Source organism: Eleginops maclovinus, chromosome 9, assembly GCF_036324505.1.
Source record: "Eleginops maclovinus isolate JMC-PN-2008 ecotype Puerto Natales chromosome 9, JC_Emac_rtc_rv5, whole genome shotgun sequence".
Lineage (NCBI taxonomy): Eukaryota > Metazoa > Chordata > Actinopteri > Perciformes > Eleginopidae > Eleginops > Eleginops maclovinus.
This window is the reverse complement of record NC_086357.1, coordinates 11,369,769-11,392,958: the sequence shown is the minus strand read 5'-3', so window position 1 is coordinate 11,392,958 and position 23,190 is coordinate 11,369,769. Positions and strand designations below refer to the sequence as shown.

General features: G+C 39.3%; 3 protein-coding genes across 3 annotated transcripts; 1 reads left to right on the top strand and 2 right to left on the bottom strand.

Moving 5' to 3' along the window:
- Positions 1-3,150: 3,150 nt before the first annotated feature.
- On the bottom strand, positions 3,151-10,698 carry LOC134870020 (fibronectin type III domain-containing protein 7-like). The gene is made up of 13 exons (XM_063892017.1): positions 10,654-10,698; positions 10,467-10,479; positions 10,037-10,294; positions 9,279-9,539; positions 7,984-8,247; positions 6,861-7,124; positions 6,157-6,411; positions 5,819-6,076; positions 5,264-5,518; positions 4,780-5,034; positions 3,696-3,956; positions 3,341-3,370; positions 3,151-3,182 (listed from the first exon to the last, which is right to left on the bottom strand). The coding sequence occupies exons 1-13, from the start codon at positions 10,696-10,698 to the stop codon at positions 3,151-3,153; spliced, it is 2,451 nt and encodes an 816-aa protein (XP_063748087.1).
- Positions 10,699-11,333: 635 nt separating this feature from the next.
- gemin6 (gem (nuclear organelle) associated protein 6) lies at positions 11,334-12,932 on the bottom strand. Its single transcript, XM_063891146.1, is given in 2 exon segments — positions 11,334-12,483; positions 12,486-12,932. Coding segments are annotated over 2 exon segments (540 nt in total). The 5' UTR covers positions 12,781-12,932; the 3' UTR covers positions 11,334-12,238.
- stxbp3 (syntaxin binding protein 3) lies at positions 12,821-23,022 on the top strand. The gene is made up of 19 exons (XM_063891145.1): positions 12,821-13,024; positions 14,420-14,469; positions 14,737-14,818; positions 14,927-15,003; positions 15,118-15,190; positions 15,283-15,383; positions 15,766-15,911; positions 16,793-16,886; positions 17,167-17,291; positions 17,729-17,827; positions 17,908-17,965; positions 18,056-18,121; positions 18,287-18,367; positions 18,954-19,089; positions 19,430-19,536; positions 19,738-19,836; positions 21,237-21,322; positions 21,798-21,946; positions 22,493-23,022. The coding sequence occupies exons 1-19, from the start codon at positions 12,979-12,981 to the stop codon at positions 22,594-22,596; spliced, it is 1,779 nt and encodes a 592-aa protein (XP_063747215.1). The 5' UTR covers positions 12,821-12,978; the 3' UTR covers positions 22,597-23,022.
- Positions 23,023-23,190: the final 168 nt, after the last annotated feature.

The following is a 23,190-nucleotide window of genomic DNA, read 5'->3' as shown; positions in this document are numbered from 1 at the left end:
GCCGGGAGGGAAAAAACATCACACTGAAGCCAGATTTGGCTGATTAACCTTAGGTTCCGTGTTACAGTAATACAACTAGGATTCATTTCCACCAAAGTGTCTGAGCATTTTGACGAGTTAAGAAAACTTTCAAATAGCCCACAGACTCGACACAAAAGGTCTTCCTGCCAGGCAACTATCTTTGTAGCAGGTAAAAAATGTCCAAAGTGTGGACAAATAACAATTTGATTAACTCATCTGTTAGGTAAGAAAAGTAAATGTGAACACTACTGCCAAACAAGATACAGTGGTATGCAAAAGTTTGGGCACCCCTCTGAGATTTCATGACAATTTGCTTTTCCTTTATAATAGAAGATCACAGCAACAACATTTGTTTTCCTACAAAGATGTAGACGTTTTAGTGTTTTCCAGACCAAAATTCTTAGGGTAGCATTACATAGTTTTATTATAATAAAATAAAATGCAAAAAATGGGATGTGCAAAAGTTTGGGCACCCTTATAAATAGCATTCATTTCAACACCTGTACGGATTTATAGCTGACAGGTTGCTGCACAAAATTGCTTTGATTAGCTCATTAGACCTTCAATTACAAAGACAGGTGGAACCAATCATGAAAAAGGCTATTTAACATAGGTAATAGCTGGCTGTGCCTGGCCTAGGTTCTTTCTTAGGGAGTGGCAAGATGGGGACCTCAAAACAACTCTCCACTGACCTGAAAGCTAAGATAATCCAACATTATAAATTAGGAGAAGGGTACAAAAAATTATCTGACAGGTTTAAACTGTCTGTCTCCACAGTCAGAAACGTAGTTGTGAAATGGAAGGTCACAGGAACAGTCCGTGTGAAGGAAAGATGTGGTAGGCCGACAAAAATAGGGGAAAGGCACAGGCGAAGGATGGTGAAAATGGTCACAGAGAAGCCACAGACCACCTCCAGAGAACTACAACAACATCTGGCTGCTGATGGTGTAGTTGTTCACCGTTCCACAATCCAGCGTACTTTGCACCAGGAAGAGCTCATTGGAAGGGTGATGTGCAAAAAGCCTTTCCTGAGTGTTAATCACAAGAAGAGTCGCATGAGGTATGCAAAAGCACATCTGGACAAGCCAGAAGCATTTTGGAACAAAATACTGTGGTCAGATGAGACCAAGATTGAGTTATTTGGTCATAACATGAACAGGTATGCATGGCGAAAAAAACACACTGCATTCAATGAAAAGAACTTGTTGCCCACTGTAAAATTTGGTGGAGGATCTATCATGTTATGGGGCTGTGTGGCTAGCACAGGTACTGGAAAACTTGTTAAAGTTGAGGGCCACATGAATTCCTTACAGTACCAGGAGATTCTTGACAAGAATGTTCTAGAGTCAGTCACAAAGTTGAAGCTACGCCGGGGTTGGATTTTTCAGCAGGACAATGATCCTAAGCACCCATCAAAATCCACCAAGGAATTCATGCAGAAGCACAGCTACAATGTTCTGGAATGGCCATCCCAGTCCCCAGACCTTAACATCATTGAAAATGTATGGATTTATTTGAAGAAGGCTGTCCATGCACGGAGGCCAAGAAACCTGACTGAACTGGAGACGTTTTGTGTGGAAGAATGGGCCAAAATACCACCTGCCAGGCTTAAGGGACTTGTCTGTGGCTACAGGAGGCGTCTACAGGCCGTTATTGCAGCAAAAGGAGGCAATACTAAATATTAATGGAATTATTTCTTAGGGGTGCCCAAATTTATGCACATGCCTATTTTTGTTTGAATGCACATAAACATGTTTCTGTTTGACCAATAAAAGTTATTTCACTACTGAGATGTTTCTGTTACCATAAGGTATAACATATGTTAAAATGAAGTTGCTGCTTCAAAAGCTCAGCAAGTGACAAACTGATGCAGTGGTTTTCCTAAGGGGTGCCCAAACTTTTGCATACCACTGTAAGTAGAAGTCCACATTATAAAAAGGCCTGTTCAGTATAATATATATTAGATTAAAATAATTTAATCATAAATGTATTCAACATTAATGTTGCAAGTTAAGCTGATATTATTTAAAATTTGTATTACCTTTTTTTTATAATCTTCAAATTTATTAAAGTTATCAAACAAACCAAGGGAAGTAAAAAGTATTGGCCTTTTGATTGAAGTAGAATCAAAAAGTATTAAAGTAGGTACATACTGTAATAGTTACTGCCCACCACACTTTGGCACAAAACAGCATTAAAACAAGATTTGAAATACACATCTATGAGCAAAATAAAGCACACAACACAAAAACGATGCTGGAAATGATTTATTAACTGAAATATGCCTCAGGTTTTCACAACCACAGAGACACATATCACAAACAGTTAAATTCTTCCTGAGAACACATGATGAGCTGACACAGATCACCGTTCGCCACTCACCCTCAGGAGGCTTCCTACTTGGGGCCGAACCTACAATATTATTCTTTTTTTGGCCAACTATCCAATTAATTATTCAGAAAAAGAAGGGGCAAAATTGTGTTAAAGGTTTGTTGGGGCACTGTTGCTCTTTTGGTCAATAATACGTTTGTTTAAAAAACCACATTTGGATTTTGCCTCAAGACACATATTTTAGCAGCACAGAAATGCGCTCTGCCTCTTTGTCTAAAAATGTAAGTGCTTGGTCAAGATAGTTGATGGCAAAGGGAGGATTTAGTTTGTCTGTGGTACATGAACAGCATTTAGATGCTGACTTGAAACACATAACTATTTATCTTTAAAATAATTTCATTATCACCAATAGCCAGCACACAGGCATGTCAAGTCATTCTTCTATTTATCCATGAGTTGGCTTTGTTGCAGTGGTGCGGAAGAAGAGGAGAAGGAAGACCGAGGTGTTTGTTGCATCTTTGGAGAGGAGAACAGCAAAGTGTCAAGTCAGAGTTTTCAGTTGTTGATGAAAAATAATGTTTTATATTGTATATAATAATATTATATCACATATATTGTGAATAATAAAAGATGAATAAAACCTGGTCTCAAAGAGGCAAGCTCACTGGCTTTACATAACTTAATGCTTGCTTTCTTCAGTCAGCCACTATACAGTAGCAGTTGCTGCTATGTACAGCTTCCACTACAGGTAGACCTAATATATTTCTCTCTAATGAATGTCATTTTTACTTACCATATCTAGTCCACGCTTCTCTTCCCTCTGTATATCACTGCAGAAAAACAGGTAGAAGGGACATTAGAAAAATGATACATTTAAAATGTTTTGCTAAACTTTTTACCTGAAAGTTCCCGTAATTGTTTGGGTGGTTTCAGTAGCTTTAACTTGAAATAGCCTTAATAATATAGTTATGTTTATTATCACACTCACCTGTACCAATGTTGCTTCCTGCGCAAGAGACTGAGAGGGCAGGGAGTTCAAGATTAATATTCAATAGAAACGCTGTCAATCATTTTAAACTATAATTCAGCTATGCCACTTTTTTTGTCCTTAGTGCTTGAATTGTCATTGCTAGTGTTATGCTCCCGAATAAAGCTTGTTCAATTAGTTTACAGAAACACAAAATCACTAGTGCTAAAACTCTTTTGCTAACACTTAGGAGAGCCTAATCAGAGGGTTAACTGTTATAATAACAAACAAAGGAAGGAAGGACACATTAGCTTCTAAACTAAATTCTTATATTATGTATCATGATACACAACTGTGAGAGATGTCACTGTCATACCTGAGTAGATTCTCTGGGTGCAGAAGAGTACTTTGCTGCCCTCTGGTGTGAGTGGAGCCACCACTACAGTGTAGACATCCCCACACTGGATGTTTGGAACGTCACAGCTGCTCTCCCCGGGGGAGGAGGTGCAGGTGTAGTTGTTCCTGTTGCCCACCACCTCTGTGATGTAGCTGTGGCTGCTACCAGAGCCGCGCCAGTACACCCGCAGAGAGCTGTCGGCCATCCCGTAGAGCCTGACGCCTGACGGACAGCAGGCACCTGAGGAAGAGAGGGAGAGATGAAGTGATGTTTCTGCAGTAGCTGTAATGCCTTGAAAGATAACCAGCCCATTCTAAGACAGCTTGCAAAAATTGACTTTCATTTTGCAACATATTTAACTGATCTGTTCAACGCCAGGAAGATACTTCTAAGTGGTTAGATAAATAAAAGTAGGCCCAAATTTTGCAATATTTTTGTTTTGGAGGCTTGTCTTCTGATCTTTTGTTTAGAAAAATTTGAGAACACACAATATATATATATATATATATATATATATATATATACATACACTGCCTGGCCAAAAAAAAGGTCACACTCTAATATTCGTTGAACCGCCTTTAGCTTTGATTATGGCATGCCTTCGCTGAGGCATCGTTTCCACAAGCTTCTGCAATGTCACAACATTTATTTCTGTCTTGCATACATTTTTCGCCAAGATCTTGTATTGATGACGGAAGATTCGGACCACTGCGCAAAGTCTTCTCCAGCACATCCCAAAGATTCTCATTCGGGTTCAGGTCTGGACTCTGTGGTGGCCAATCCATGTGTGACAATGATGTCTCATGCACCCTGAACCACTCTTTCACAATTTGAGCCCGATGGATCCTGGCATTGTCATCTTGGAACATGCCCGTGCCATCAGGAAAGAAAAAATCCATTGATGGAATAACCTGGTCCTACAGTATATTCAGGTAGTCAGCTGACCTCATTCTTTGGGCACATAACGTTGCTGAACCTAGACCAGACCAACTGCAGCAACCCCAGATCATAGCACTGCCCCCCACAGGCTTGCGACCTGATCACTGGAGGTCCATGCACTTACTTGACGAGAAGCCCTCATAGGAACAGTTTGAAAGGCGGCCACTTTGGCTGATCGCCTCCATGGTGACGGTGTAGTTGGTCCCACAGGTGATGCATCCCATGAGGCAGTGGGAGTCCATGGTGTGGCAGCGGGCATGACCACGCGCTGATGTTAGAGAAGTGATGAATGTATGTGCCCCTTTGGCGGTTGACCATGACACATTGCTCATTGCCTGCGTCTCCTGATCCACTGTCAGATTTAGCGGGCAGCACGGTCCTGTAGAGGAGGATGTTAAATGTTGTTATTAGAAGTGCAACATGAAACTACTATCTGTATTTTTATGAAATATATCCTTGTCAGTATTCTATGCTGAGGAACCCTGAAGCTGTTCTGGACGCTGGTGGTAGAGCTACACGTCACTAGCGTGCTATTATATTGGGGAGTTTTTTTTACCCAGTTTGTGCTTTATTAAAAAATGGTTAAATCCTAACTTTAGACCTCTCACCTGTTTCCAAAAATTCAGAGTAGCTGGGTAAACCCCAGCCTGCTGGACTGGCTGCTATGACGCTGACCTCGAAGTTAGAGCCGCAAGGAAGTTCAGTGATGTCGCAGCTGTTTCCTTCCGTGTTGCAGGTGTGTGTGCCGTCATCTCCCGATGCTGTCACGGTGTAATTAGCTTGCCTGTTGTTTGCAGTCCAGCTGACACTGAAGCAGGTTGAGTTCTTCTGAGTCAACATCAGATTCATTGGCATGCATGGAGCTGATCGGGTGGAAGGAGAACAGGAATTAAAAGTATAACCTTTGAGACTACTTCACATATATGAGGAATAGAGGTAAAAATAATGAATTGGCTGAGGGCCTTAATTTAAAGATACTGTAATATAGCTCTCTAACAACCAGTCTAGTGAATAATATTAGATAAACAAGTCATTCAAAACGTTTTAATTCTGATATGTTACTGCTGTAATTGGAAATTATAAAATGAAATTAACTTAAAAACCTAAGAACTCAAAAATGTAACTGGATATTTGTGCCATACAGGTGAACACAAGTTTTCTACCTGTGATTTGTGTGTGAGCCTTGCATGCCCGGTTGCATCCGCTGATGTCGTTGCAGGGTGTCACCACCACGCTGTAGGAACTGTCGCAGCTGAGGTCAGAGAGGGCGCACACTGGAGCTGTATCATTACAAAGGATGACCTCTGAACTGTCTGCAGCCCGAGTCTGGTACACTTCTGCCCCCCGTGAAGGCGTCCACATGATCTCAAAAGTGTCAGTGCTCACGGCGGAGACGGATACACCCTCTGGACAACAGGGCACTGAAAGACACACAAGGGGTGTGATACACAGAAAACCATAAATTAAGATCTTAAGACATGTACCCTCAGTGACTACTTACAGGTGGTAGAGTTGATAACCTGTCCTTCAGGACTGCTGCCAGCCTGGTTGAACGCTAACACAGACATCAGGTATGTGTGGCCACATGTGCAATTGTAGGTGCAGCTGTTGCTGGTGGTCTTGCAGCTCTCCTCTGCGCCGTCTCCTCTCTTGATGAAGGCTGTATAGCTGTCGACCTGATTCACCGTGTCCCAGGTCAGCGTGCAGTTTCCTTCTGTCGACTCCACAACAGCCAGAGACTCTGGGGTACAGGGGACTGACAGGACAGGGCAGCAGGGAGTTTAGTCACACTCGTACACTGAAAGAGGTTTTCAGAGCAACCTAATGCTATCGATATCTACCACTAAGGTGTTATTGCTATAATTCTACTCAACACAATCATGTTTTTTTCATTAAACTAATGATAATAAGATGTAATCAACTAAATAACTTTGATTTTGACAAAATAAGACATGTGAGGATGTCAAGCTGCAACCATTATCATACTGACACAAAACACAGTAACTTGTGATTTAATCCAATACCCTTTACTATGGCCTGCTCATTGAATATCTATGGTGTCCTATTACAAACAAACAACTTTACCTTAGCCCACCTCTATCTTGGAAAAAGTCATTTTTCAGTAAAAAATAATTTAAACAAAACATAAAGAATAGAAGTCAATGAAAGTGTGAATTGGATCTTAAAGTAGTCTCTAATACTCACAGGTGATAAACACCAAAGGGCCGGATGGTAGGCTGGGCCCGGCCTCGTTGGAGGCACTGACCCGGATAGTGTGTACCTCTCCGCAGCCCACTGGAAACAGGGTGCAGGAGCTGGATGTGGAGTTACAGGTGAGGTTCTGGTCGCTCATCACATGGTACCAGATGGATCCATATACCCCCTCAACCCATTCCCAGGACACTGAGATACCGGCCGAACCATTATTTATCCCCATGGAGACATTGGCAATAGATGGTGTAGGAGGTCCTGTGAAAACAAGAAAACATAAAGACATGCCCAAAGATGCATTCAATATTATTACACATAAAAACAGACATGCACTCATAAGACTAATCGATAACATAAGCAGATACATTAATACGAAGAGTAGTGGAGTAGTTTTAGTAGAGTAATAGTTACTCAAGTAAAAAACAAAAAATGGTATTACTAATAATACTGTATTCATCAGATGGCTGCAGTTTTAGATTAAGATTGTACAGCCAAAAGGTTAAACCCCTTTTATATAGTTCTACCCAACACAGACCCACTATAGCAGCATCACATTACTGTTTAAATGTAAAACAACACATATTGAATTATTTGATCATAGCTTTTTAACTAGTTCTGTGACTACAGTTTTTTGTATTTTGTGATGGCATAAGTTTTTGTGGACGAATAAAGACTTCCAGGGGAAGACCAGCGCTACCTATGTGTCTTTTCAGATACTACTACTAGAAGTCGCCAAAGCTCAAATTTAAATGTAGAACTTCTTCTTGTAATGGAGTATTTTCCTTTATAAAACACAGGGTTTAAATACTATTTCCAAAAATGTCAGTCATGTTTTTTGTAGCTAATAGGCTACTTCCCATGATAAATGGGGTAGATTAATGAATTTGAAGATATATGTTTTTACTTAACATTTGGTGTCCTAAGGTTATGTTATACATGTAAATCCCTAAATATTTGTTATTACTAGGTTTAGGAATATGAAGAGGTTAAATGTCCCTGAAAAGCAATTAGAGCCATTACATAATAAAAAGGAACATGGAGTCTATATAGTTATAGGAGCAAGCATGAGTCTTTCCTGTATAAAAACACACATTAAAGAGTCTTGATGCCCCCTTACTTGTTGTCTGGTTGATGTACAGATTGTGATCTCCCTGTCGGCCCTCGGGGTCCCAGGCGAATCCCTTGATGACATATAGTGAGCCAGCATCCAGACCAGAGATGGTCAAATTGGTGTTTGAAGTATTGTGCCTGATGTTGGTGGTGTTCCAGCCAAACTTGTATAGCGACAGGCTGTACTGGACAGCGTGAGCAACAGGGGCCCAGGACACAGTGATGCTGTCGTTGCGAGGAGAGGAGGCAGAGAGCTGAGGAGGGGGCAACACTGTGGAGGGGGAGAAAGTTTAACATTATGAAGCGATTTGGGCAACTGTGTTTGAGACTTAAAGGAGTTTCTTTATAATTTGATTTTAGCTTACTTAGTCATTTAAAATGTATGTTTTTGAAGCCTTAAGGGAATTAAGGTCTTTAGAGACATGTTTCAGGTAAGTTTCAAGTCAAGCCTCAAGACTTTACTTTTTTGTGCCTTAAATGTGACAACTTATGTATTAACTGTCAGTAGTCACAGATCCCAGCAGTGATGTCAGAATGTGGGCTACAGCAAAGTATGAGCCCCTTAACAGCATTTTAGGCACTTACTAAATGAAAATCACATGTCTCTGAATAAGTAAGCAATCAATCTCACATGTTTTAACTTAATTTAGATTTTTTTTAAAGTTTTCGGTAATTTCTCAATGATTTTACTTTCAAACATTTGATTGAACATATGTTGTTATTATTTTGGACATGTATGGATGTATGAATGAATCCCCTTATATTGTAGTTGTTGTCAATCTTACTTATAACGAAACCTACATTCAAGGAAGTAAAATGAAACCAGAGATGAATAATGGCAAACAGAGTACAATAAAACTGTGAAACTGCCTGTAGCATGTTCTTTTTGACTCATGTGGATCAGATTGTCCCATGGGGATGGTGTAGAGAGGTGATGGCAATGTTCTCAGGATCAGGTCCTCCCCATTGTGTTCAATATAGAAGGGTCAGGTACACTTACTGTCTATTCTAAGGGACCCTAAAGCATTTAAGGTTTTTAAGAAAACCATGGATTATTTTGCAAAAGATGATGTGTCTATACGTTCCTTGACAGGACTGTATAGCCTGCTAAGAGACAATGAGGGAGATCAAGTGACTTCTGCAGGGTGTGGAGACTGAGAAGAACAGCGCATGTTGTTTTTTACTGAATATGTGACTCATTTCTAACCTAGACCTGGGATGTCATTTGTTTTCCCACTGAATATATTTATGATGTTTTGTTTTTTCAATCTTGAATTATGCACGCAAACACTACAACAGTACCTGTCTTTGCAGTCACAGTGGAAGATGGCTGGCTCTGGCCTCCACTGTTCACAGACATGACGCTGAGCGTGTACTCGGTGTACGGTGTGAGGGAAACAATCTCAGCAGGGGAGGAGGACACAGTGTCTTCTCTGAAGAAGCCGTTGGTATTCTGCACTCGTATGATGTATGATGTCGCCCCGGTCGTCGAGCTGAAACTTGCCATCAGAGTTTTGCTGTCCTTCGGCTTCACTGTCTGGATGGGATCCATCACCTCAGGAGCTAAAATAGTCACAAGAAGGACGATTTGATGAGATACTCTACCTTCTCAGCAATAGTTGGCAATGGGATCTAACTTTTTAACCACAGGTTTCAGGGAAAACTATTATTTTGTGTCTGCATCAGTATATACATTTGCACATTGAATGTAATACGTACAAAAAAGATTCCCTTAAGACATTTTTATTTTAATCAAGTGGCACTAACAGTGACTCTTCTGCACTACCATTAAACCATTAAGTACCGTTAAAGTGTTTAAATGTAAATGTTATATTAGTTATTCAGCATTATTTTTATTTTTTCTGAGTGTAATGTAAATACAGGATATATACATGCATATTTATATGGTTGGATAATTTGTTTGCCTGAATATGGCAGAATACAACTGTACTGTACAACATTTAAAACCCATGCAACAACAGAACGTTTTTTTTTAAATGAAAATCAAACAACAATAAAGCAATAATAGTAACTAATTTAACCTTACAAGGTTACCTCACCTGAGGACGAATCAATGGTTCCTGAGTTTAGTGTCCTTTGATTATCCAAAGCTTCAACTGTGAATGTATAAAAGATGTTTGGGGACAGAGAGTGGATGGAGCCCATTACTGTGTTTGCACCAAACATGGCATAACCAACGGGGTTGCCTGGTGAGTTTTGGGGGGCGGCGGTGACCTTGTATGAGCTGGCTCCGGAGACCCTGGTCCATCTGAGAATTGCACTCTTTGATGTTGTAGAGAACACAGACACTTGGATAGCTGATGAGAGAGAGGAAAGTGTACATCTTTATAGTGCTTGTTTACACCCTAAGACTTAGATTCATTAACAGATAATTATATGATACGATCAATCTTTTGTGCCCTTTCATTCTCTTATGAAAATGATATTACCATCGATAGTGTATCTATGGAATAAGATAAAAGACAGTACCTTGTGCTGCAGCCTGCAAATGTAGATAAGAAAAAAATAATAAAAACAGTTGGTTTTATATGAAATTATATGAACAATTTCTACTTCTTGACTGTAACATTGTATCACTCCTTTTTAAAAACAGCATTTCTTAGCCTGAATTTGAAATAAGATAAATATTATAACACATTTCATTCCACTACTTTACCTGTGAGCATATGCCCAGCAAGACAAAAATCGCTGGCCACTTCATAGTCTTTCCTTGAAGTATGATGTTAAAAAACGTCTCTCCTCACACCTTCTGGTAGATTAAAATGTTTCACTCTTCAAGGTTTCACCTTTTTTTAAAACATACCTGGTGTCTGTACTGGTTGAAATAGCTGCATTTGGTCCCTCCCACTGAATGCAATGGTCCAGTCACAGTGAAGCAGCACCTTGAGGCCGACACGTTGGGTAGCATGAGAAGGAAAGACATTTGTAGCTATAGGCATGATACTATATATTCAAAGATGTAGTAAAGATACCACAAAGTGTTGCATGATACGAGTCTGAAAAAGGAATTGGACTCCCCCTTCCTTAAGGCCTCAAAGCATTTCCATTGAGATATAAAACACTTTCTATATTGTTGATTAGTTTTCATTCTAGAGAACCTATTTCTGCCAGGAATGTAAAAAATAGAAGAAATATTTTTAATACAGACAAATAACATGATAAGGTAGTGAGTCGTACAGAAGAGTTTTAGTTCGACACAGAGGAAAGAAAATGTGGGAGATTTTTGGGGTCCAGTCACAACAACATCCAGGGGACCTTGAAACTGTGGGGAACTTTTCTACAAAGAATTGTGTTTTTGCAGAACCAAACAACCAAATAAAAGTAATAAAGTCAACATTTCAAGAATACAGACATTAAAACTTTATTTTTAGAATACAAAAAAACCCAAAAAACATCTCTAGTAGTTTTTACCCTCTTATGCCTGGCCCTAATACTCCTCCATACCAATACTTTTAAAAAGGCAGGTGTCTGATTAAACTCTCATATGAATAAAAAGATTAAAATAAACAATCAATGGACACAGAACATGTATCTGCATTGCTACAACTCCACCTGTATCGCTGCTGTCAAATAAAGAAATTGTATGTTCAGTTATTATACACAAATATCCACTGCTCTTCCAGACTTAACGACACATGTATACAGTATTACAAACTGTCAAATAGAGCTCAAGCAATTAGTTAATTTATCAAATATTTTAATATGGATTTTTTCTCATTTTAATTTTAAACAACCTGAAAACCTGTGTGATTTGGAAACTGAGCAGATGTTTTTTTTATCTATTTTATCATGGACAGGATATCTGACATATAGATTGATCATTTTCATAGATTGATATGAAAGGTCTAATCAAAGTATGGTAAACATATCTCCACAATAAATATTGATTTGGTATAAAAGCATTTCAAACAGTCTCCTGTAGCATACAAAAGAAAGACTTTTATTTTGTCAACACAAACCAAAATGACAACACAAAACTTAAACTGAAAAAAAGAGAAAATAACTTAACCTTAACAAAAAAAAACATAATCACAACTAATAAAACAACTTAACGTGAACAAATATCTCATCAGACACACTGTCAGTCACATCTGCTGCTTCCCTCTGATTGGTAGAGACACAGTAGGAATCGGATTGGTAGTTTTAATCATAGACTGTAAGTAAAAAATGTAATATTTCGGACAGGTGTCAAATTAAGTTTCATGTTCTGGTTTGTGCCTGTTTGTTGTTCAGGGGTTTCTTCATACTTCCATAGTTGATGGACAGTCTGGATCAGCGTCTGTGTGATCTGGCTGTACCTGGAACACACTCTGGATCAGTTTCTGGATGCGGTCCAGGATGATCTGGTTAGAGCTGCAGCAATCTTCAGGTCCGTACGGGGGCGTGATGGTCAGGACCCCGGCCACCCTCAGTTCATCCCCCTCCTCCTCCACCGGTATCCGGTTCTTCTCCAGCCAGCTCCGGACGCCATCCTTCTCCTCCTCAACTCCTCCGGGTCCAGCCTGCGGGTCTTCGCGGGAAGGAAGGAGCTCTGGAGGCGCTGTGTGGTCTCCTCATTAGCCTCCTGCAGCACCTCCACCTCCTCCACAGCATGGCCCATCACGACCTGCACTGAAGCACCCCCCTCCTCCTTGAAGTCCACCAGGACCAGACTGGCGGACACCGGGTCCACGGTGAGCAGCCAGCCGCGGCGCTCTTCATCTTTTCCTGCCTTCACTTTCACCTGTTTGTTGACGTAACGCATCCACTGCAGCGGACCCAACAGAGGCCAGTCGCACTGCATCGCTATGGTCCACCTCACGAATCTATATACGGATATGTTCCTCTACTTTAAGGGCTTTAAAATCCCCTCTTCTGTCCACGCTTCTTTCACGACAGCTCCTGTCAAATTACAGCAGCTCCCCGTCGCACACTTAACGACGCAGATGACGTCAGAGTACACGGGACAGGAAAAGGCGCAGAGGAATAATACAGAAACAAGATGGCATCGGGCTCAGACTACGGGCTGAAAAGAATAGTTTGGAAAAGTAAGTGCACCCCAACTGGAAGGTGTTTTTTTTATTCTATGTGCATAGTGTTAACATTTTCATAACTCTAAAGGCTATTGAGTATGTTCTGTTTTTACTCACTCTTTCTTCCTGTGTGACTTTGCAATTTAAGGCTGCTATTTATCGCTACGGAAGTTTAACGTACAACTTGCATGTGTAATAACAGCAGACTTAACTTTGGTTAACACTTGGATCTTGTGTTTGTCATCGACTCTATTATCCTCCTTGGGAGAACCGTCGGAGTGAGGTCACTTTCTGTGGCCTGAGCCCCACCTCAACTCAATAGGCGTACTAACTTCAACAGAAGTAGCTAATATAAGTTTAGCTAACGTTAACTTAGACAACTTAAACTTGAACTTGTCAAACATTTCTTGTGTGGAAAAAGTACATTTTGTTTTCCTGAAACAAAAAGTTGTTGTTTCCTGCAGCGTTGCCATTGTGACGAAATTAAAACAAGGGAAATCATAACGTAACATTCATTTAGGCTGCGCAGTTACATTCAGCTAAACCGTATTAAGTCAAATATAAAGAAGGGCTTATCTACACATCTTTATTTTTATTTTCAACAGAACAGGTCATTTCCTGACCTGAAGAAATAAATATGTACAAATTGAGGCCGCCTGGCACCATGGCAGATATGATTTGCTTTTTTAATAAATATTATTTTTAAGTTAGAAAATAGTCACAGATAAAGAATGCATGATATGTTCTCTATTTCTACAGTCAAGCACTAGCAACTAAGGTTTATATTCATTAAGTTTTCCTTATTTTTTTTTTAATTGATTACATTTAAAAACACCTATCTACAGTAAAGTCTACCTCCTTTTAAAAGTTTCAATTTCCAGTTGCAGACTTGCAGGCATTTGTTTCATAATGTAAACCAGCATCAGTCTCTGAAGCTACTGAGTTGTGGTTGGTGTTTGACCATCATTCAGTTCTAGCTAGCACTTTCTTTGCAAACAGAATCTGCAGTACCTCTGATATTTCCCATTTATATTTTCAGGTACCGATCCCTAACATTAGCAACAATGAATCTAAGGGGGTGTTTGGATTATTTTGCAAACACAATCCCAAAAGATGTGTTTGTGCTATCATTTCTCCACAGTTTTATCAGAGCATATTGAACATTATATACTTCATCAAGGTATTGTTTTGCAGTATAGTTTAATTGACTGCATTGTACATTTCCCCACTGTGGGACGAATAAAGGATTTCTGATTCTGATCCCTTTTTTTCAATAGTAATTAAATGAACAGATACACACTTCAAAGGCATTTATTTGTTACACTGTTGTGTCGGAGAGTGTAATAAGAATGTTCTTTTCAGTCTTTACATTCAGTCATATTTTTTATGTTGTTTTTCATGTTTTTACAGAACTAAAAGACACAATTATAGCAGACTGCAGGAATTCTGAAGTATGGAAGGTAGGACAAGCCTCCATGTACTCAATACAATATTAAGATTGTTATTTACTCTACTTAATTACTGTGACTTGGTGAACAAGTTTTGTTTTAAGACAGACTGAAAATCATGTGAACTTATCCTTTGAAACCTGCTGAGGTTTTTCAGTGGATGTATTTTGACATATTTGTGTTAAAAGTGTGGAGTATTTTTTTAATAATAATGTCAAGGAACATATAAAATTGTGATTAATATCTCCACTGAGCTCTATGTATCTTTGTTCCTCTAAGATATTGATTCTGGACCCCTTCACCACCAAGCTGCTCTCATCATGCTGCAAAATGTCCGATCTGATGTCAGAGAAAATAACAAGTGGGAATACTTTTTCTATATAACTGGTCATAGACCAACCTAACTGCAGTGTCTATCTGGATGTATCTGGATATCTACTCTGTTGAAATAAACGTGTTGTTTCTTTAGTTGTGGAGGACCTTTTCAAAAACAGAGAGCCTGTTCTAGAAATGAAGGCCATCTACTTCATGTCACCGACCGCTAAGGTTTGCCATCATAACCCTGCAATGATCATAATGCAATTAAAATCAAGTTTTCATTTTGGACTTTTTTCTGCAGAACTTTGTTTTTAAATCTTAAAATTGTATTTCTATTCATAGTGTGTGGATGCCTTCATTGCTGACTTCAAGACCAAACCTAAATATAAAGCAGCATACGTTTATTTCACCGACTGTAAGTAAACTGAATCACCACTTTTACAATATACAAGTTCAGATTTTCTTTTTTTAAACAGAAAACATTCATACTTAAAATGTTGTCCACAGGCTGTCCAGATCAGCTGTTCAACAAAATGAAGATGCACTGTGCAAAGTACATACGAGTGTGTAAGGAGATAAACATGTCCTTCATGCCACAGGAGGCCCAGGTGAGTCATTACTGAGTGTATTCCTTTTAGCCTCTTTTTTTCGCAGTACTCTATTTCCTCTTTTTATAAACCGTTTTGTTGTTGACTGTGGAAAAACTGAGTTAGGAATTCAATGTCATGTTGCTGCTGAGATTGCAGTGTTTAGTGTGAACACGGGGTGTTGACTGCTTTAAGATATGATGTAATTATTGCACAAACTATAACGTCAATGGCTTAGGAAATATAACTTGTTGTTTTCTGATTTTTTTCGAAGGCAAAGAGGTCTTAACTTGTCCTCAGTTGTTTTATATTTTTAGAAAGCAAATTAAAGTTCTGTTGAAATGGTCCAAAGTCAGTCTAAACGATATTTAATTTTTACTTTAGTGTGTTAAATCCTTTGCAGGTGTTCACATGTGATAATCCCGAGGCTTTCAAAAGCATCTACAGTCCTAACAGCCAGGACAAAATGAAGACACTGGAGACCATCGCAGACCAGCTCGTCTCACTGTGTGCCACGTTGGACGAGTACCCAGGAGTCAGATACAAGAAGTAAGCCACAGAAGATTCAGTTTCTCAACTTTGATAACACACCTCAGCCCCGAGCCGATTGAGACCTGTTACGAGAAAAGCTGGAATCGAGACCATAGAATACGTTACGTTACTAAATTACACGACAAATGTCACCTTTATTTGCCCTATCCTTTGTGTTTTAAGACTTTATTATTCCACCTATAAAACCAAACATATATGTAAATGTCAGACCATATAAAACAAGACAAGGAAAAAAATGGGATACCCTCCATAAGTTGCAACTGTGATGGAAACTTCTGAAGCAATTGGAGACGAAACACAGAGAGACACGGGGAGAGCTGGAACTTTGATGGCAAACACTGAAGGGTTATTATGAAGTTAACGGGCGGAGATTTGCTGCAACCACGAGGTGACAGAGCGGTTGCCCAACCAATTCTGAAGATCTCTACTGCAGTACGAGGTTATAACTAGTTCTGAATGGACAATCAACATTCTTCAGTCGCCAGACTAAACATAATGGATCCTAAATCTAACTAAAGCTGTCGTTCATGAGAAAACAATGTACGTCAGGGAACCTACGTTCCAGATAAGAAGGACTTCTAGACATCCCTGTACAATAAACTATCTCATGTCAGCGTGTGCTCGGTCATAGACTGGCAACAACAAAGCGCCAAAGCTGCCCATCCTTAAGGGAGATAACAGCAACCTGAAGGCCAAAGAACTATGCCATGGGAATAGAGACAGAGGAAGGAGAAAATCATGAATTAGGTCAAAGGTTAAACACCTAAGCAAAATATTCCCTAACATTAACTTGTATAACTATATTCATATCAGAGCAACATTGGTGTGTACTAACTTGTCTGTGATAACTCATATCAATCAATTCATCATTTTACCAGAGACAGCAACATTGAGAACGCCAAGACCCTCGCAGAGCTGGTGGACGACAAACTGGCCAAACATTACGAGCTGGATGACAGCGGCAAGAAAAAGGTGATACCCCTCCTGATAAAAGACAGTGACGGAATAAACACAATCCTAGCCCAGGGAGTGAATGTGAACCTGGAAATAAGGTATTACTTTTCACTGACAGCTTGTAAAGAACTCCCTCCCTTGCCTTAAGCAGATAGGAATATTGTTGCTCTTCAACATTCATTTGAAGAGGGAAAAAGCAGTCAAAAAGAAAGTCAGAGAAACAGCAATCACTGTTTTGATAATAAAAATATGCACTGTTGTTTTAAAACTTTGTCTGTGTATTTCCCTCCTTCACAAGGGAAAGACCCAGGCCCAGCTGCTGATAGTGGAGAGAGGTTTTGACCCCGTCAGCCCCATCCTGCATGAGCTGACCTACCAGGCCATGGCTTACGACCTCATTGATATCAAGAACGACACCTACAAGTAATGAATCTCACACAAATAATATGCCTAGTGCAATATATAGGCACGCACATATGGCAGGCAAGTTAAAAGCCTGAAGGGTTTTGTTTTTGGTGGTTTGTCTGCATGTCCCATTCTTGTGAGGGCAATATCTCATGAGTTCAAACATCCACCTGGCTTAAATTGAACTGATTTAGGTTGTCAAGGGTCATCACTACCTCACCAGTTCAGTTCTGGCTAAAATGTAAGACTACATATGCTAATAACTCAAATCTAACCCAAATGTCCTATAGAATACATGATGAATTGATGACGTTTTTTTCCCAAACAGCAACTTGACTGGTTGGCGAAGGCATACAACCTCTAGACGTTGTATTAGATAACATTTAGGCAATACATTTTAGCTAAAAGAATATATATCTGTATAAGAATAATATCTGTATATGTTTTGTTGCTAGATACAAAGGTGAAGATGGCCCGGAGAAGGAAGCCCAGCTGACTGAGGACGATCAGCTCTGGATTCAGCTGAGGCACAAGCACATCGCTGAAGTAGGAGAGTAAGTGTGCAAGAAGGATGAAGGTGTCTCCGTCCTCTCGTCTTTAACCACACCCTAACCAACATTTTTTCTCCCAATAGACAAATCCCCAAGCTGGTAAAGGAAATAGCTGCTAGCAAGAAGAAGCCAGATGGAAAGGTACAGAGCTGGGATTTCTCCTGATTTATTGAGCTGTGTCGTTCATAATTAAAATGCATATCTTGAGCAAACACCCTTTTTTTTTTTTAGATCACAATTGCCAATTTGTCCCAGATGATGAAGAAGATGCCAGCATTCCGTAAACAAATGACAGAGGTATGTGGTAGCAGTATCAATTATCATGTGAGCTTAACATATTCTTGTAGGCCAATCTGAACAAAATACATAATTTTTGTCTTCTATAATTATCTTTTTTTCCCCCATTTAAAGGCAGTTCATCATCTCCAGTAACAATATTCTTCGCATTTTTCTCAACTTTAGAAAAAGGTTCATCTGCATTTGGCCGAGGACTGCATGAAACATTACTCAAACAACGTGGAGAAACTCTGCAAAGCTGAACAGGTCGGTCTGCCCCGCCATCTTCTGAATGAAGTTGCATTTTTTGTGACACTGGTATAATTCATTGAGAGAATCCGGTTTTATGTTGAATACAAACACTGCTGAATGATTTGCTATTAAGTGTTCTGTGGGATAAAATATCAAAGTTAAAGGTTTTTAAAGCTATTTAAGGCGTAATCATCCATCAACTTTATTCTCCTTTATCGGAGTCATTATGTGGCAACTGAGGGTTTAGGTTAGTCTTGCAGCTCTGTTAAAATGCATTTAAAACACATCTGTGCAAAGAGACTCTGCCATGGACACTAAACGAGAAACAGGAAGTCCATAAGCCAATTAGCTTTGTAGTACATGACAATTTTTCTACAGATTTGCCAATGTGTTGTATAACCTTACAACTGCAAAATGGACCTATCTCTATCTAAGTGGCTGTTAATATTGGACCTTGAGCCTTAATCTCTGTACTTTAGCAAGACACTGACTTCGTATAGACTCCCGTTTTCTGAACGTTTCCTAAGGAGAGACTGTGTGGATGTGTGTTAGTTGTATTGGAACTGGAACATCAACAATAAAAAGATTTGTCTTGGTGTAGGACCTTGCAGTAGGGTCAGATGTGGAGGGGGTGAAGGTGAAAGACGCCATGAGGACCCTGCTGCCTGTGCTGCTCCACCCATACAACCCCCCCGACAAGATCAGAGCTGTGCTGCTCTACATCTTCAGCCTCAACGGTAGGACACGTTTTCACAGCTCCATGGAGTGGTAGTGTAGTGGTAGTGCATGCGTAGTGCAGGCTTTCAGATTAAACAAGAGCAATGAGAATCAGTCAGGATATAAACTGTTGAGCTGTTATCCCCAAAATACGTGCTCAGTTGAATCCTACGTTTTTATGGACTATGCATTAAATGATTTAATAAAATATTAAGAAAAGGGTATAATGAAACATATACAACTTAAAACATTTTTCCTTGTGTATCAAGACCTTCTTTGCTGATTATTTGACCAAAAGGATGCAGCCCCTATAACCTATAATCAGTTTTTGTAATACTTGGTGTGTGTGTGTGTAAACAGGAACAACAACTGAGAACTTAAACAAACTCATCCAGCATGTAAAGATTGAGGACCAACAAGAGTTCATCTTGAACTGGAAATCACTGGGAGTCCCCATCATCACATCGGTATGTACAGAGGAGGAAAATAAATAGATACTTTTGATGGCCGTTGTTTGTAGATGAGTTCTTTAAAATGTTCAGCAATGATGCATAATGCTGGTTGTTCAGTCTGAGTTCAGTCATCTTCTTGTCTTGGCGATCTGTTAAGTTCTGCTATTCAGTCGCAACAGAATCCTGCTTACCCTCTTCTTATTCTTGTGTTTCTAGCCTAGTTTCTTCCCACGTAAACCAACCAGACGCGATCGTTCCCAGGAGGACACTTACAAGCTTTCCAGATGGACTCCTGTCATAAAAGATGTGATGGAGGTCAGTGAGAGCATATTGTCAACTTACAATACCATTATGATACCATAGTGAATTACGAAGCAAAACTCCAAGAAATGTGGGTGCTGCTACTAGGAAGCAATTATAGTGAAGAAAAAACTAAATAACTCTGGCGTTAGCGTAAGTTACGCCTTACACATTTCTACATGTAGGTTGTCTAAGAGCTATCCCAGTCCTTGCCCCACCTGAAAGGAATGTTCAAGAAAAGAAATGATGAAAAGCAAGAGAATGCAAGAAAGTTATCAGCATCAGGTAATCTGATAGGAATTGCAACACAAACATGATTGTGTTTTTTCTTTACGGTTCGATCAATTTCTAAAAGACATCATTACCAGTGTCTATTATGTACAACTTCTGTGCTGATCCCTGGGGGGTGATCCTTTTTCAGCAACATCCCTCTCTGCTAATCGTCTTTCACATAATGGAAAATGTTTTGTGTTGAGCAGAGATTCGATGTCACTGTCAGCCTTCCTTAAGATTGTTCTCTGAAGAGAGACTTGTCATGCTCGCATGTGATCTGTTTATTATAATCTCTACTATTGAGTCAAATTCTGAGAACTAGAAGGGGAACTGAGAGGCAGAGCTTCCCCTGTACCCTTTTCTCATGATATAATGTTATTTTTCAGAAACCTTATTACAAAATTCCTGTTCTGTAATTTACCGGAACTGATTTCCACATTTGTATCTTAAGTATTGCCTGATAAAGGAAACTTCAACCCTCAAAAGAAAGTTGAGATTTAGGAGCCTTATTAGTTTGATAAAGAATCCAAAACGCTACAATTATTTTTCCTGTAACACAATCTGTTCTTTTAGGTTTACTGCATTTTCCTTCCTGTTGTTACGTGAAAGCCATTTCTGAGCGTTTTCACCACAAGAGCACCTGGTTTCCTGTAAACTCTAAACAGTTTCCTTTCACAGCACAAAATAAACATGCTGCAGATGATTTGTATACAGTAGTTCACAGAGGGGTCAGAAACTGTTGAAAGAGTTTTTACATTATTATAAAAACACGCATTGTTTTCCAAATGTGAAGAGAAGGTAACACAACCACCTGAAACCAAAGCCCATTTGTGAAACCTGAGAATATGTGGTCGCTTGTTGGTTAGAGAAAGGAGGTGCTAAACTTTAATCAATTTGGTTCTAACCCTCTTAAACAAGAGTAAGGTGACGACTGAGTAGCTAAAGTCATCGTAGCCTTCTATGGAGGCTTAATATTGCTTAGGGGTTCTAGATGGTACTGCATATGAATGAAACTAGGATACCTTGTTTAGGCACAAGCAAGAGAAGATTCCTCAAATGTATGTTATTGTTTGCCCCAAAAGGTTTGGTTTTGGTCTTTACTTTTACAAATGACTGCTTAATTAAAATCCTGTGACTCTCAGGATGCCATGGAGAACAAACTGGAAACCAAAGAGTGGCCGCATGTGTCTGAGAGTCCTGCTGCCTGGAATGGCTCCGGGGCCGTCAGGTACAGTAGATGTTTTATTATCATGCTTAACCTGCGTCAATTGTTTTTGGAAATAAATATAAATGCTAGTGGAGATACTCCTGGCTTTTTTGAAGCAATGATCTAATTTACTAACTTTAATAAAAAGCCATGCAAACCCTTTTCATTGTTTGAATATGTTTATATAGCATACCGTTTATATTTTGTAATACAAGCAGCTTCTCGAAAGTGACACAAAAAGTCCCAATTTGATTTTACACACAAATGTGATGGTAAGATTATTAATTAGTGCCCTCTAGGGAGGATTTGTGTTCCTACTTTATGCTGCTGCTGGTGATATGGGGTTTTTATTTTGAAGTGTTCCTGCCACCAAATTTACTAAAACGACTTATCTGGGATAGTCTTTTTCTGGAATCTGGAGATAAATATGTCTTCCTTGCCGTATGGTTGATTTCTGTTGTGTTTTCAATTTCACTGTTCCCTCTCTGCCCCGCAGCGCCCGTCAGAAGCACAAAGCCAGCTCTCAGGATGAACGCCGGACCGGCTCACGCCTCATCGTTTTTGTTGTGGGAGGGATGAGCTACTCTGAGATGCGCTGTGCCTACGAGGTCACGCAGACAGTCAAATCCTGCGAGGTCATCATAGGTGAGTAGTAAAAAAAAGATTACATAGATTAAATGAACTACTTCTCTGGACAGATTGTGTTCACTGACTATGCAAGGACGTTTTTTTTAGTATTGAATATATCCTAATAATGACTTGTTATGTTGTGACCATTCAATTAAATACACAGCCCCAGAAAAATGTAAGACACCACTTTCCACTCATTTTCTGTTGTTTTATTATTTATAGATTTGTCTTTGAGTTAAATGATTTTTTAGTTATTTTTATTGTAGTCTATAAACTACTGACACTTTTTCTTTGTGTTGAAATTCAACAAACACTGGAATGGCTGCCATACATGTAGAGATAAAGATTTAAGAAGAGTTTGGAGTGGTCTATTAATTTTTTTCCAGAGCCGTATAGGTGGGTATACACATATAAAGTATAAACACCAACTAAATTGTGCGCTAGAGGCCACTGTTTGTTTGTTTTTTAGGGCTGTTTGATACCACATAGTGGAGGTGTCTGAATTGTAAAAAGGTTTATGTTTAAATTGGGACGTTATAGTTATTATGACTTTGTTTCCAGGGTCTTCTCACATTTTGACCCCAACCAGTCTCCTGAATGACATCAAGGCTCTGAGCAAAGCCCCCATGGAATCGTTTTTAATTGAGGAAAGGAGCAACGCCTGAGAGGTTTCCCCTAACGCCAAAACGTTACCCCGCCTCGCTACATCTCATATTACTCAGCACAGTGCACTCAACTCCGCTTCCTGTGTGGAAGATTTAAGGGAATTTGCCTTATACTTATTTGTATTCTTATGTTTTAATACTCTTTTCAACCATGGGGCACATGTATAGTAGGCATGAAGAAAAATATGTTTTTTACTTGGTTGGATCAATAATATTAAAATGGAATTGTCCTAATCTTACTATAAACATTTAAGTTAATATGTTTAATCTGCCTAATTGCATTCTGGTTATTTGACATGTTGAAAGACCTCTGAGGAACTTTCAGAGACAGAATTGAGATGGTAAGTAGCACAAAGCTAATGTATATACTGTATACTTCTTTAATTGAACAACTGACTAATAAATGGAGGAAGTGGTTCAAATATGGTCCGAGTCCTGATCAGTTACAGTTCATGTTGTAGTGTTTGATGGTCAGTACGCAGCTAAAAAAAAATTGTTATGGGAAAATACATTAAACAATACTAAGAAAAGTGACTTAAAAAACAACTATGTTATTACATTACATAGGGTGAGGAATTTGTAAGTAAAAAACAT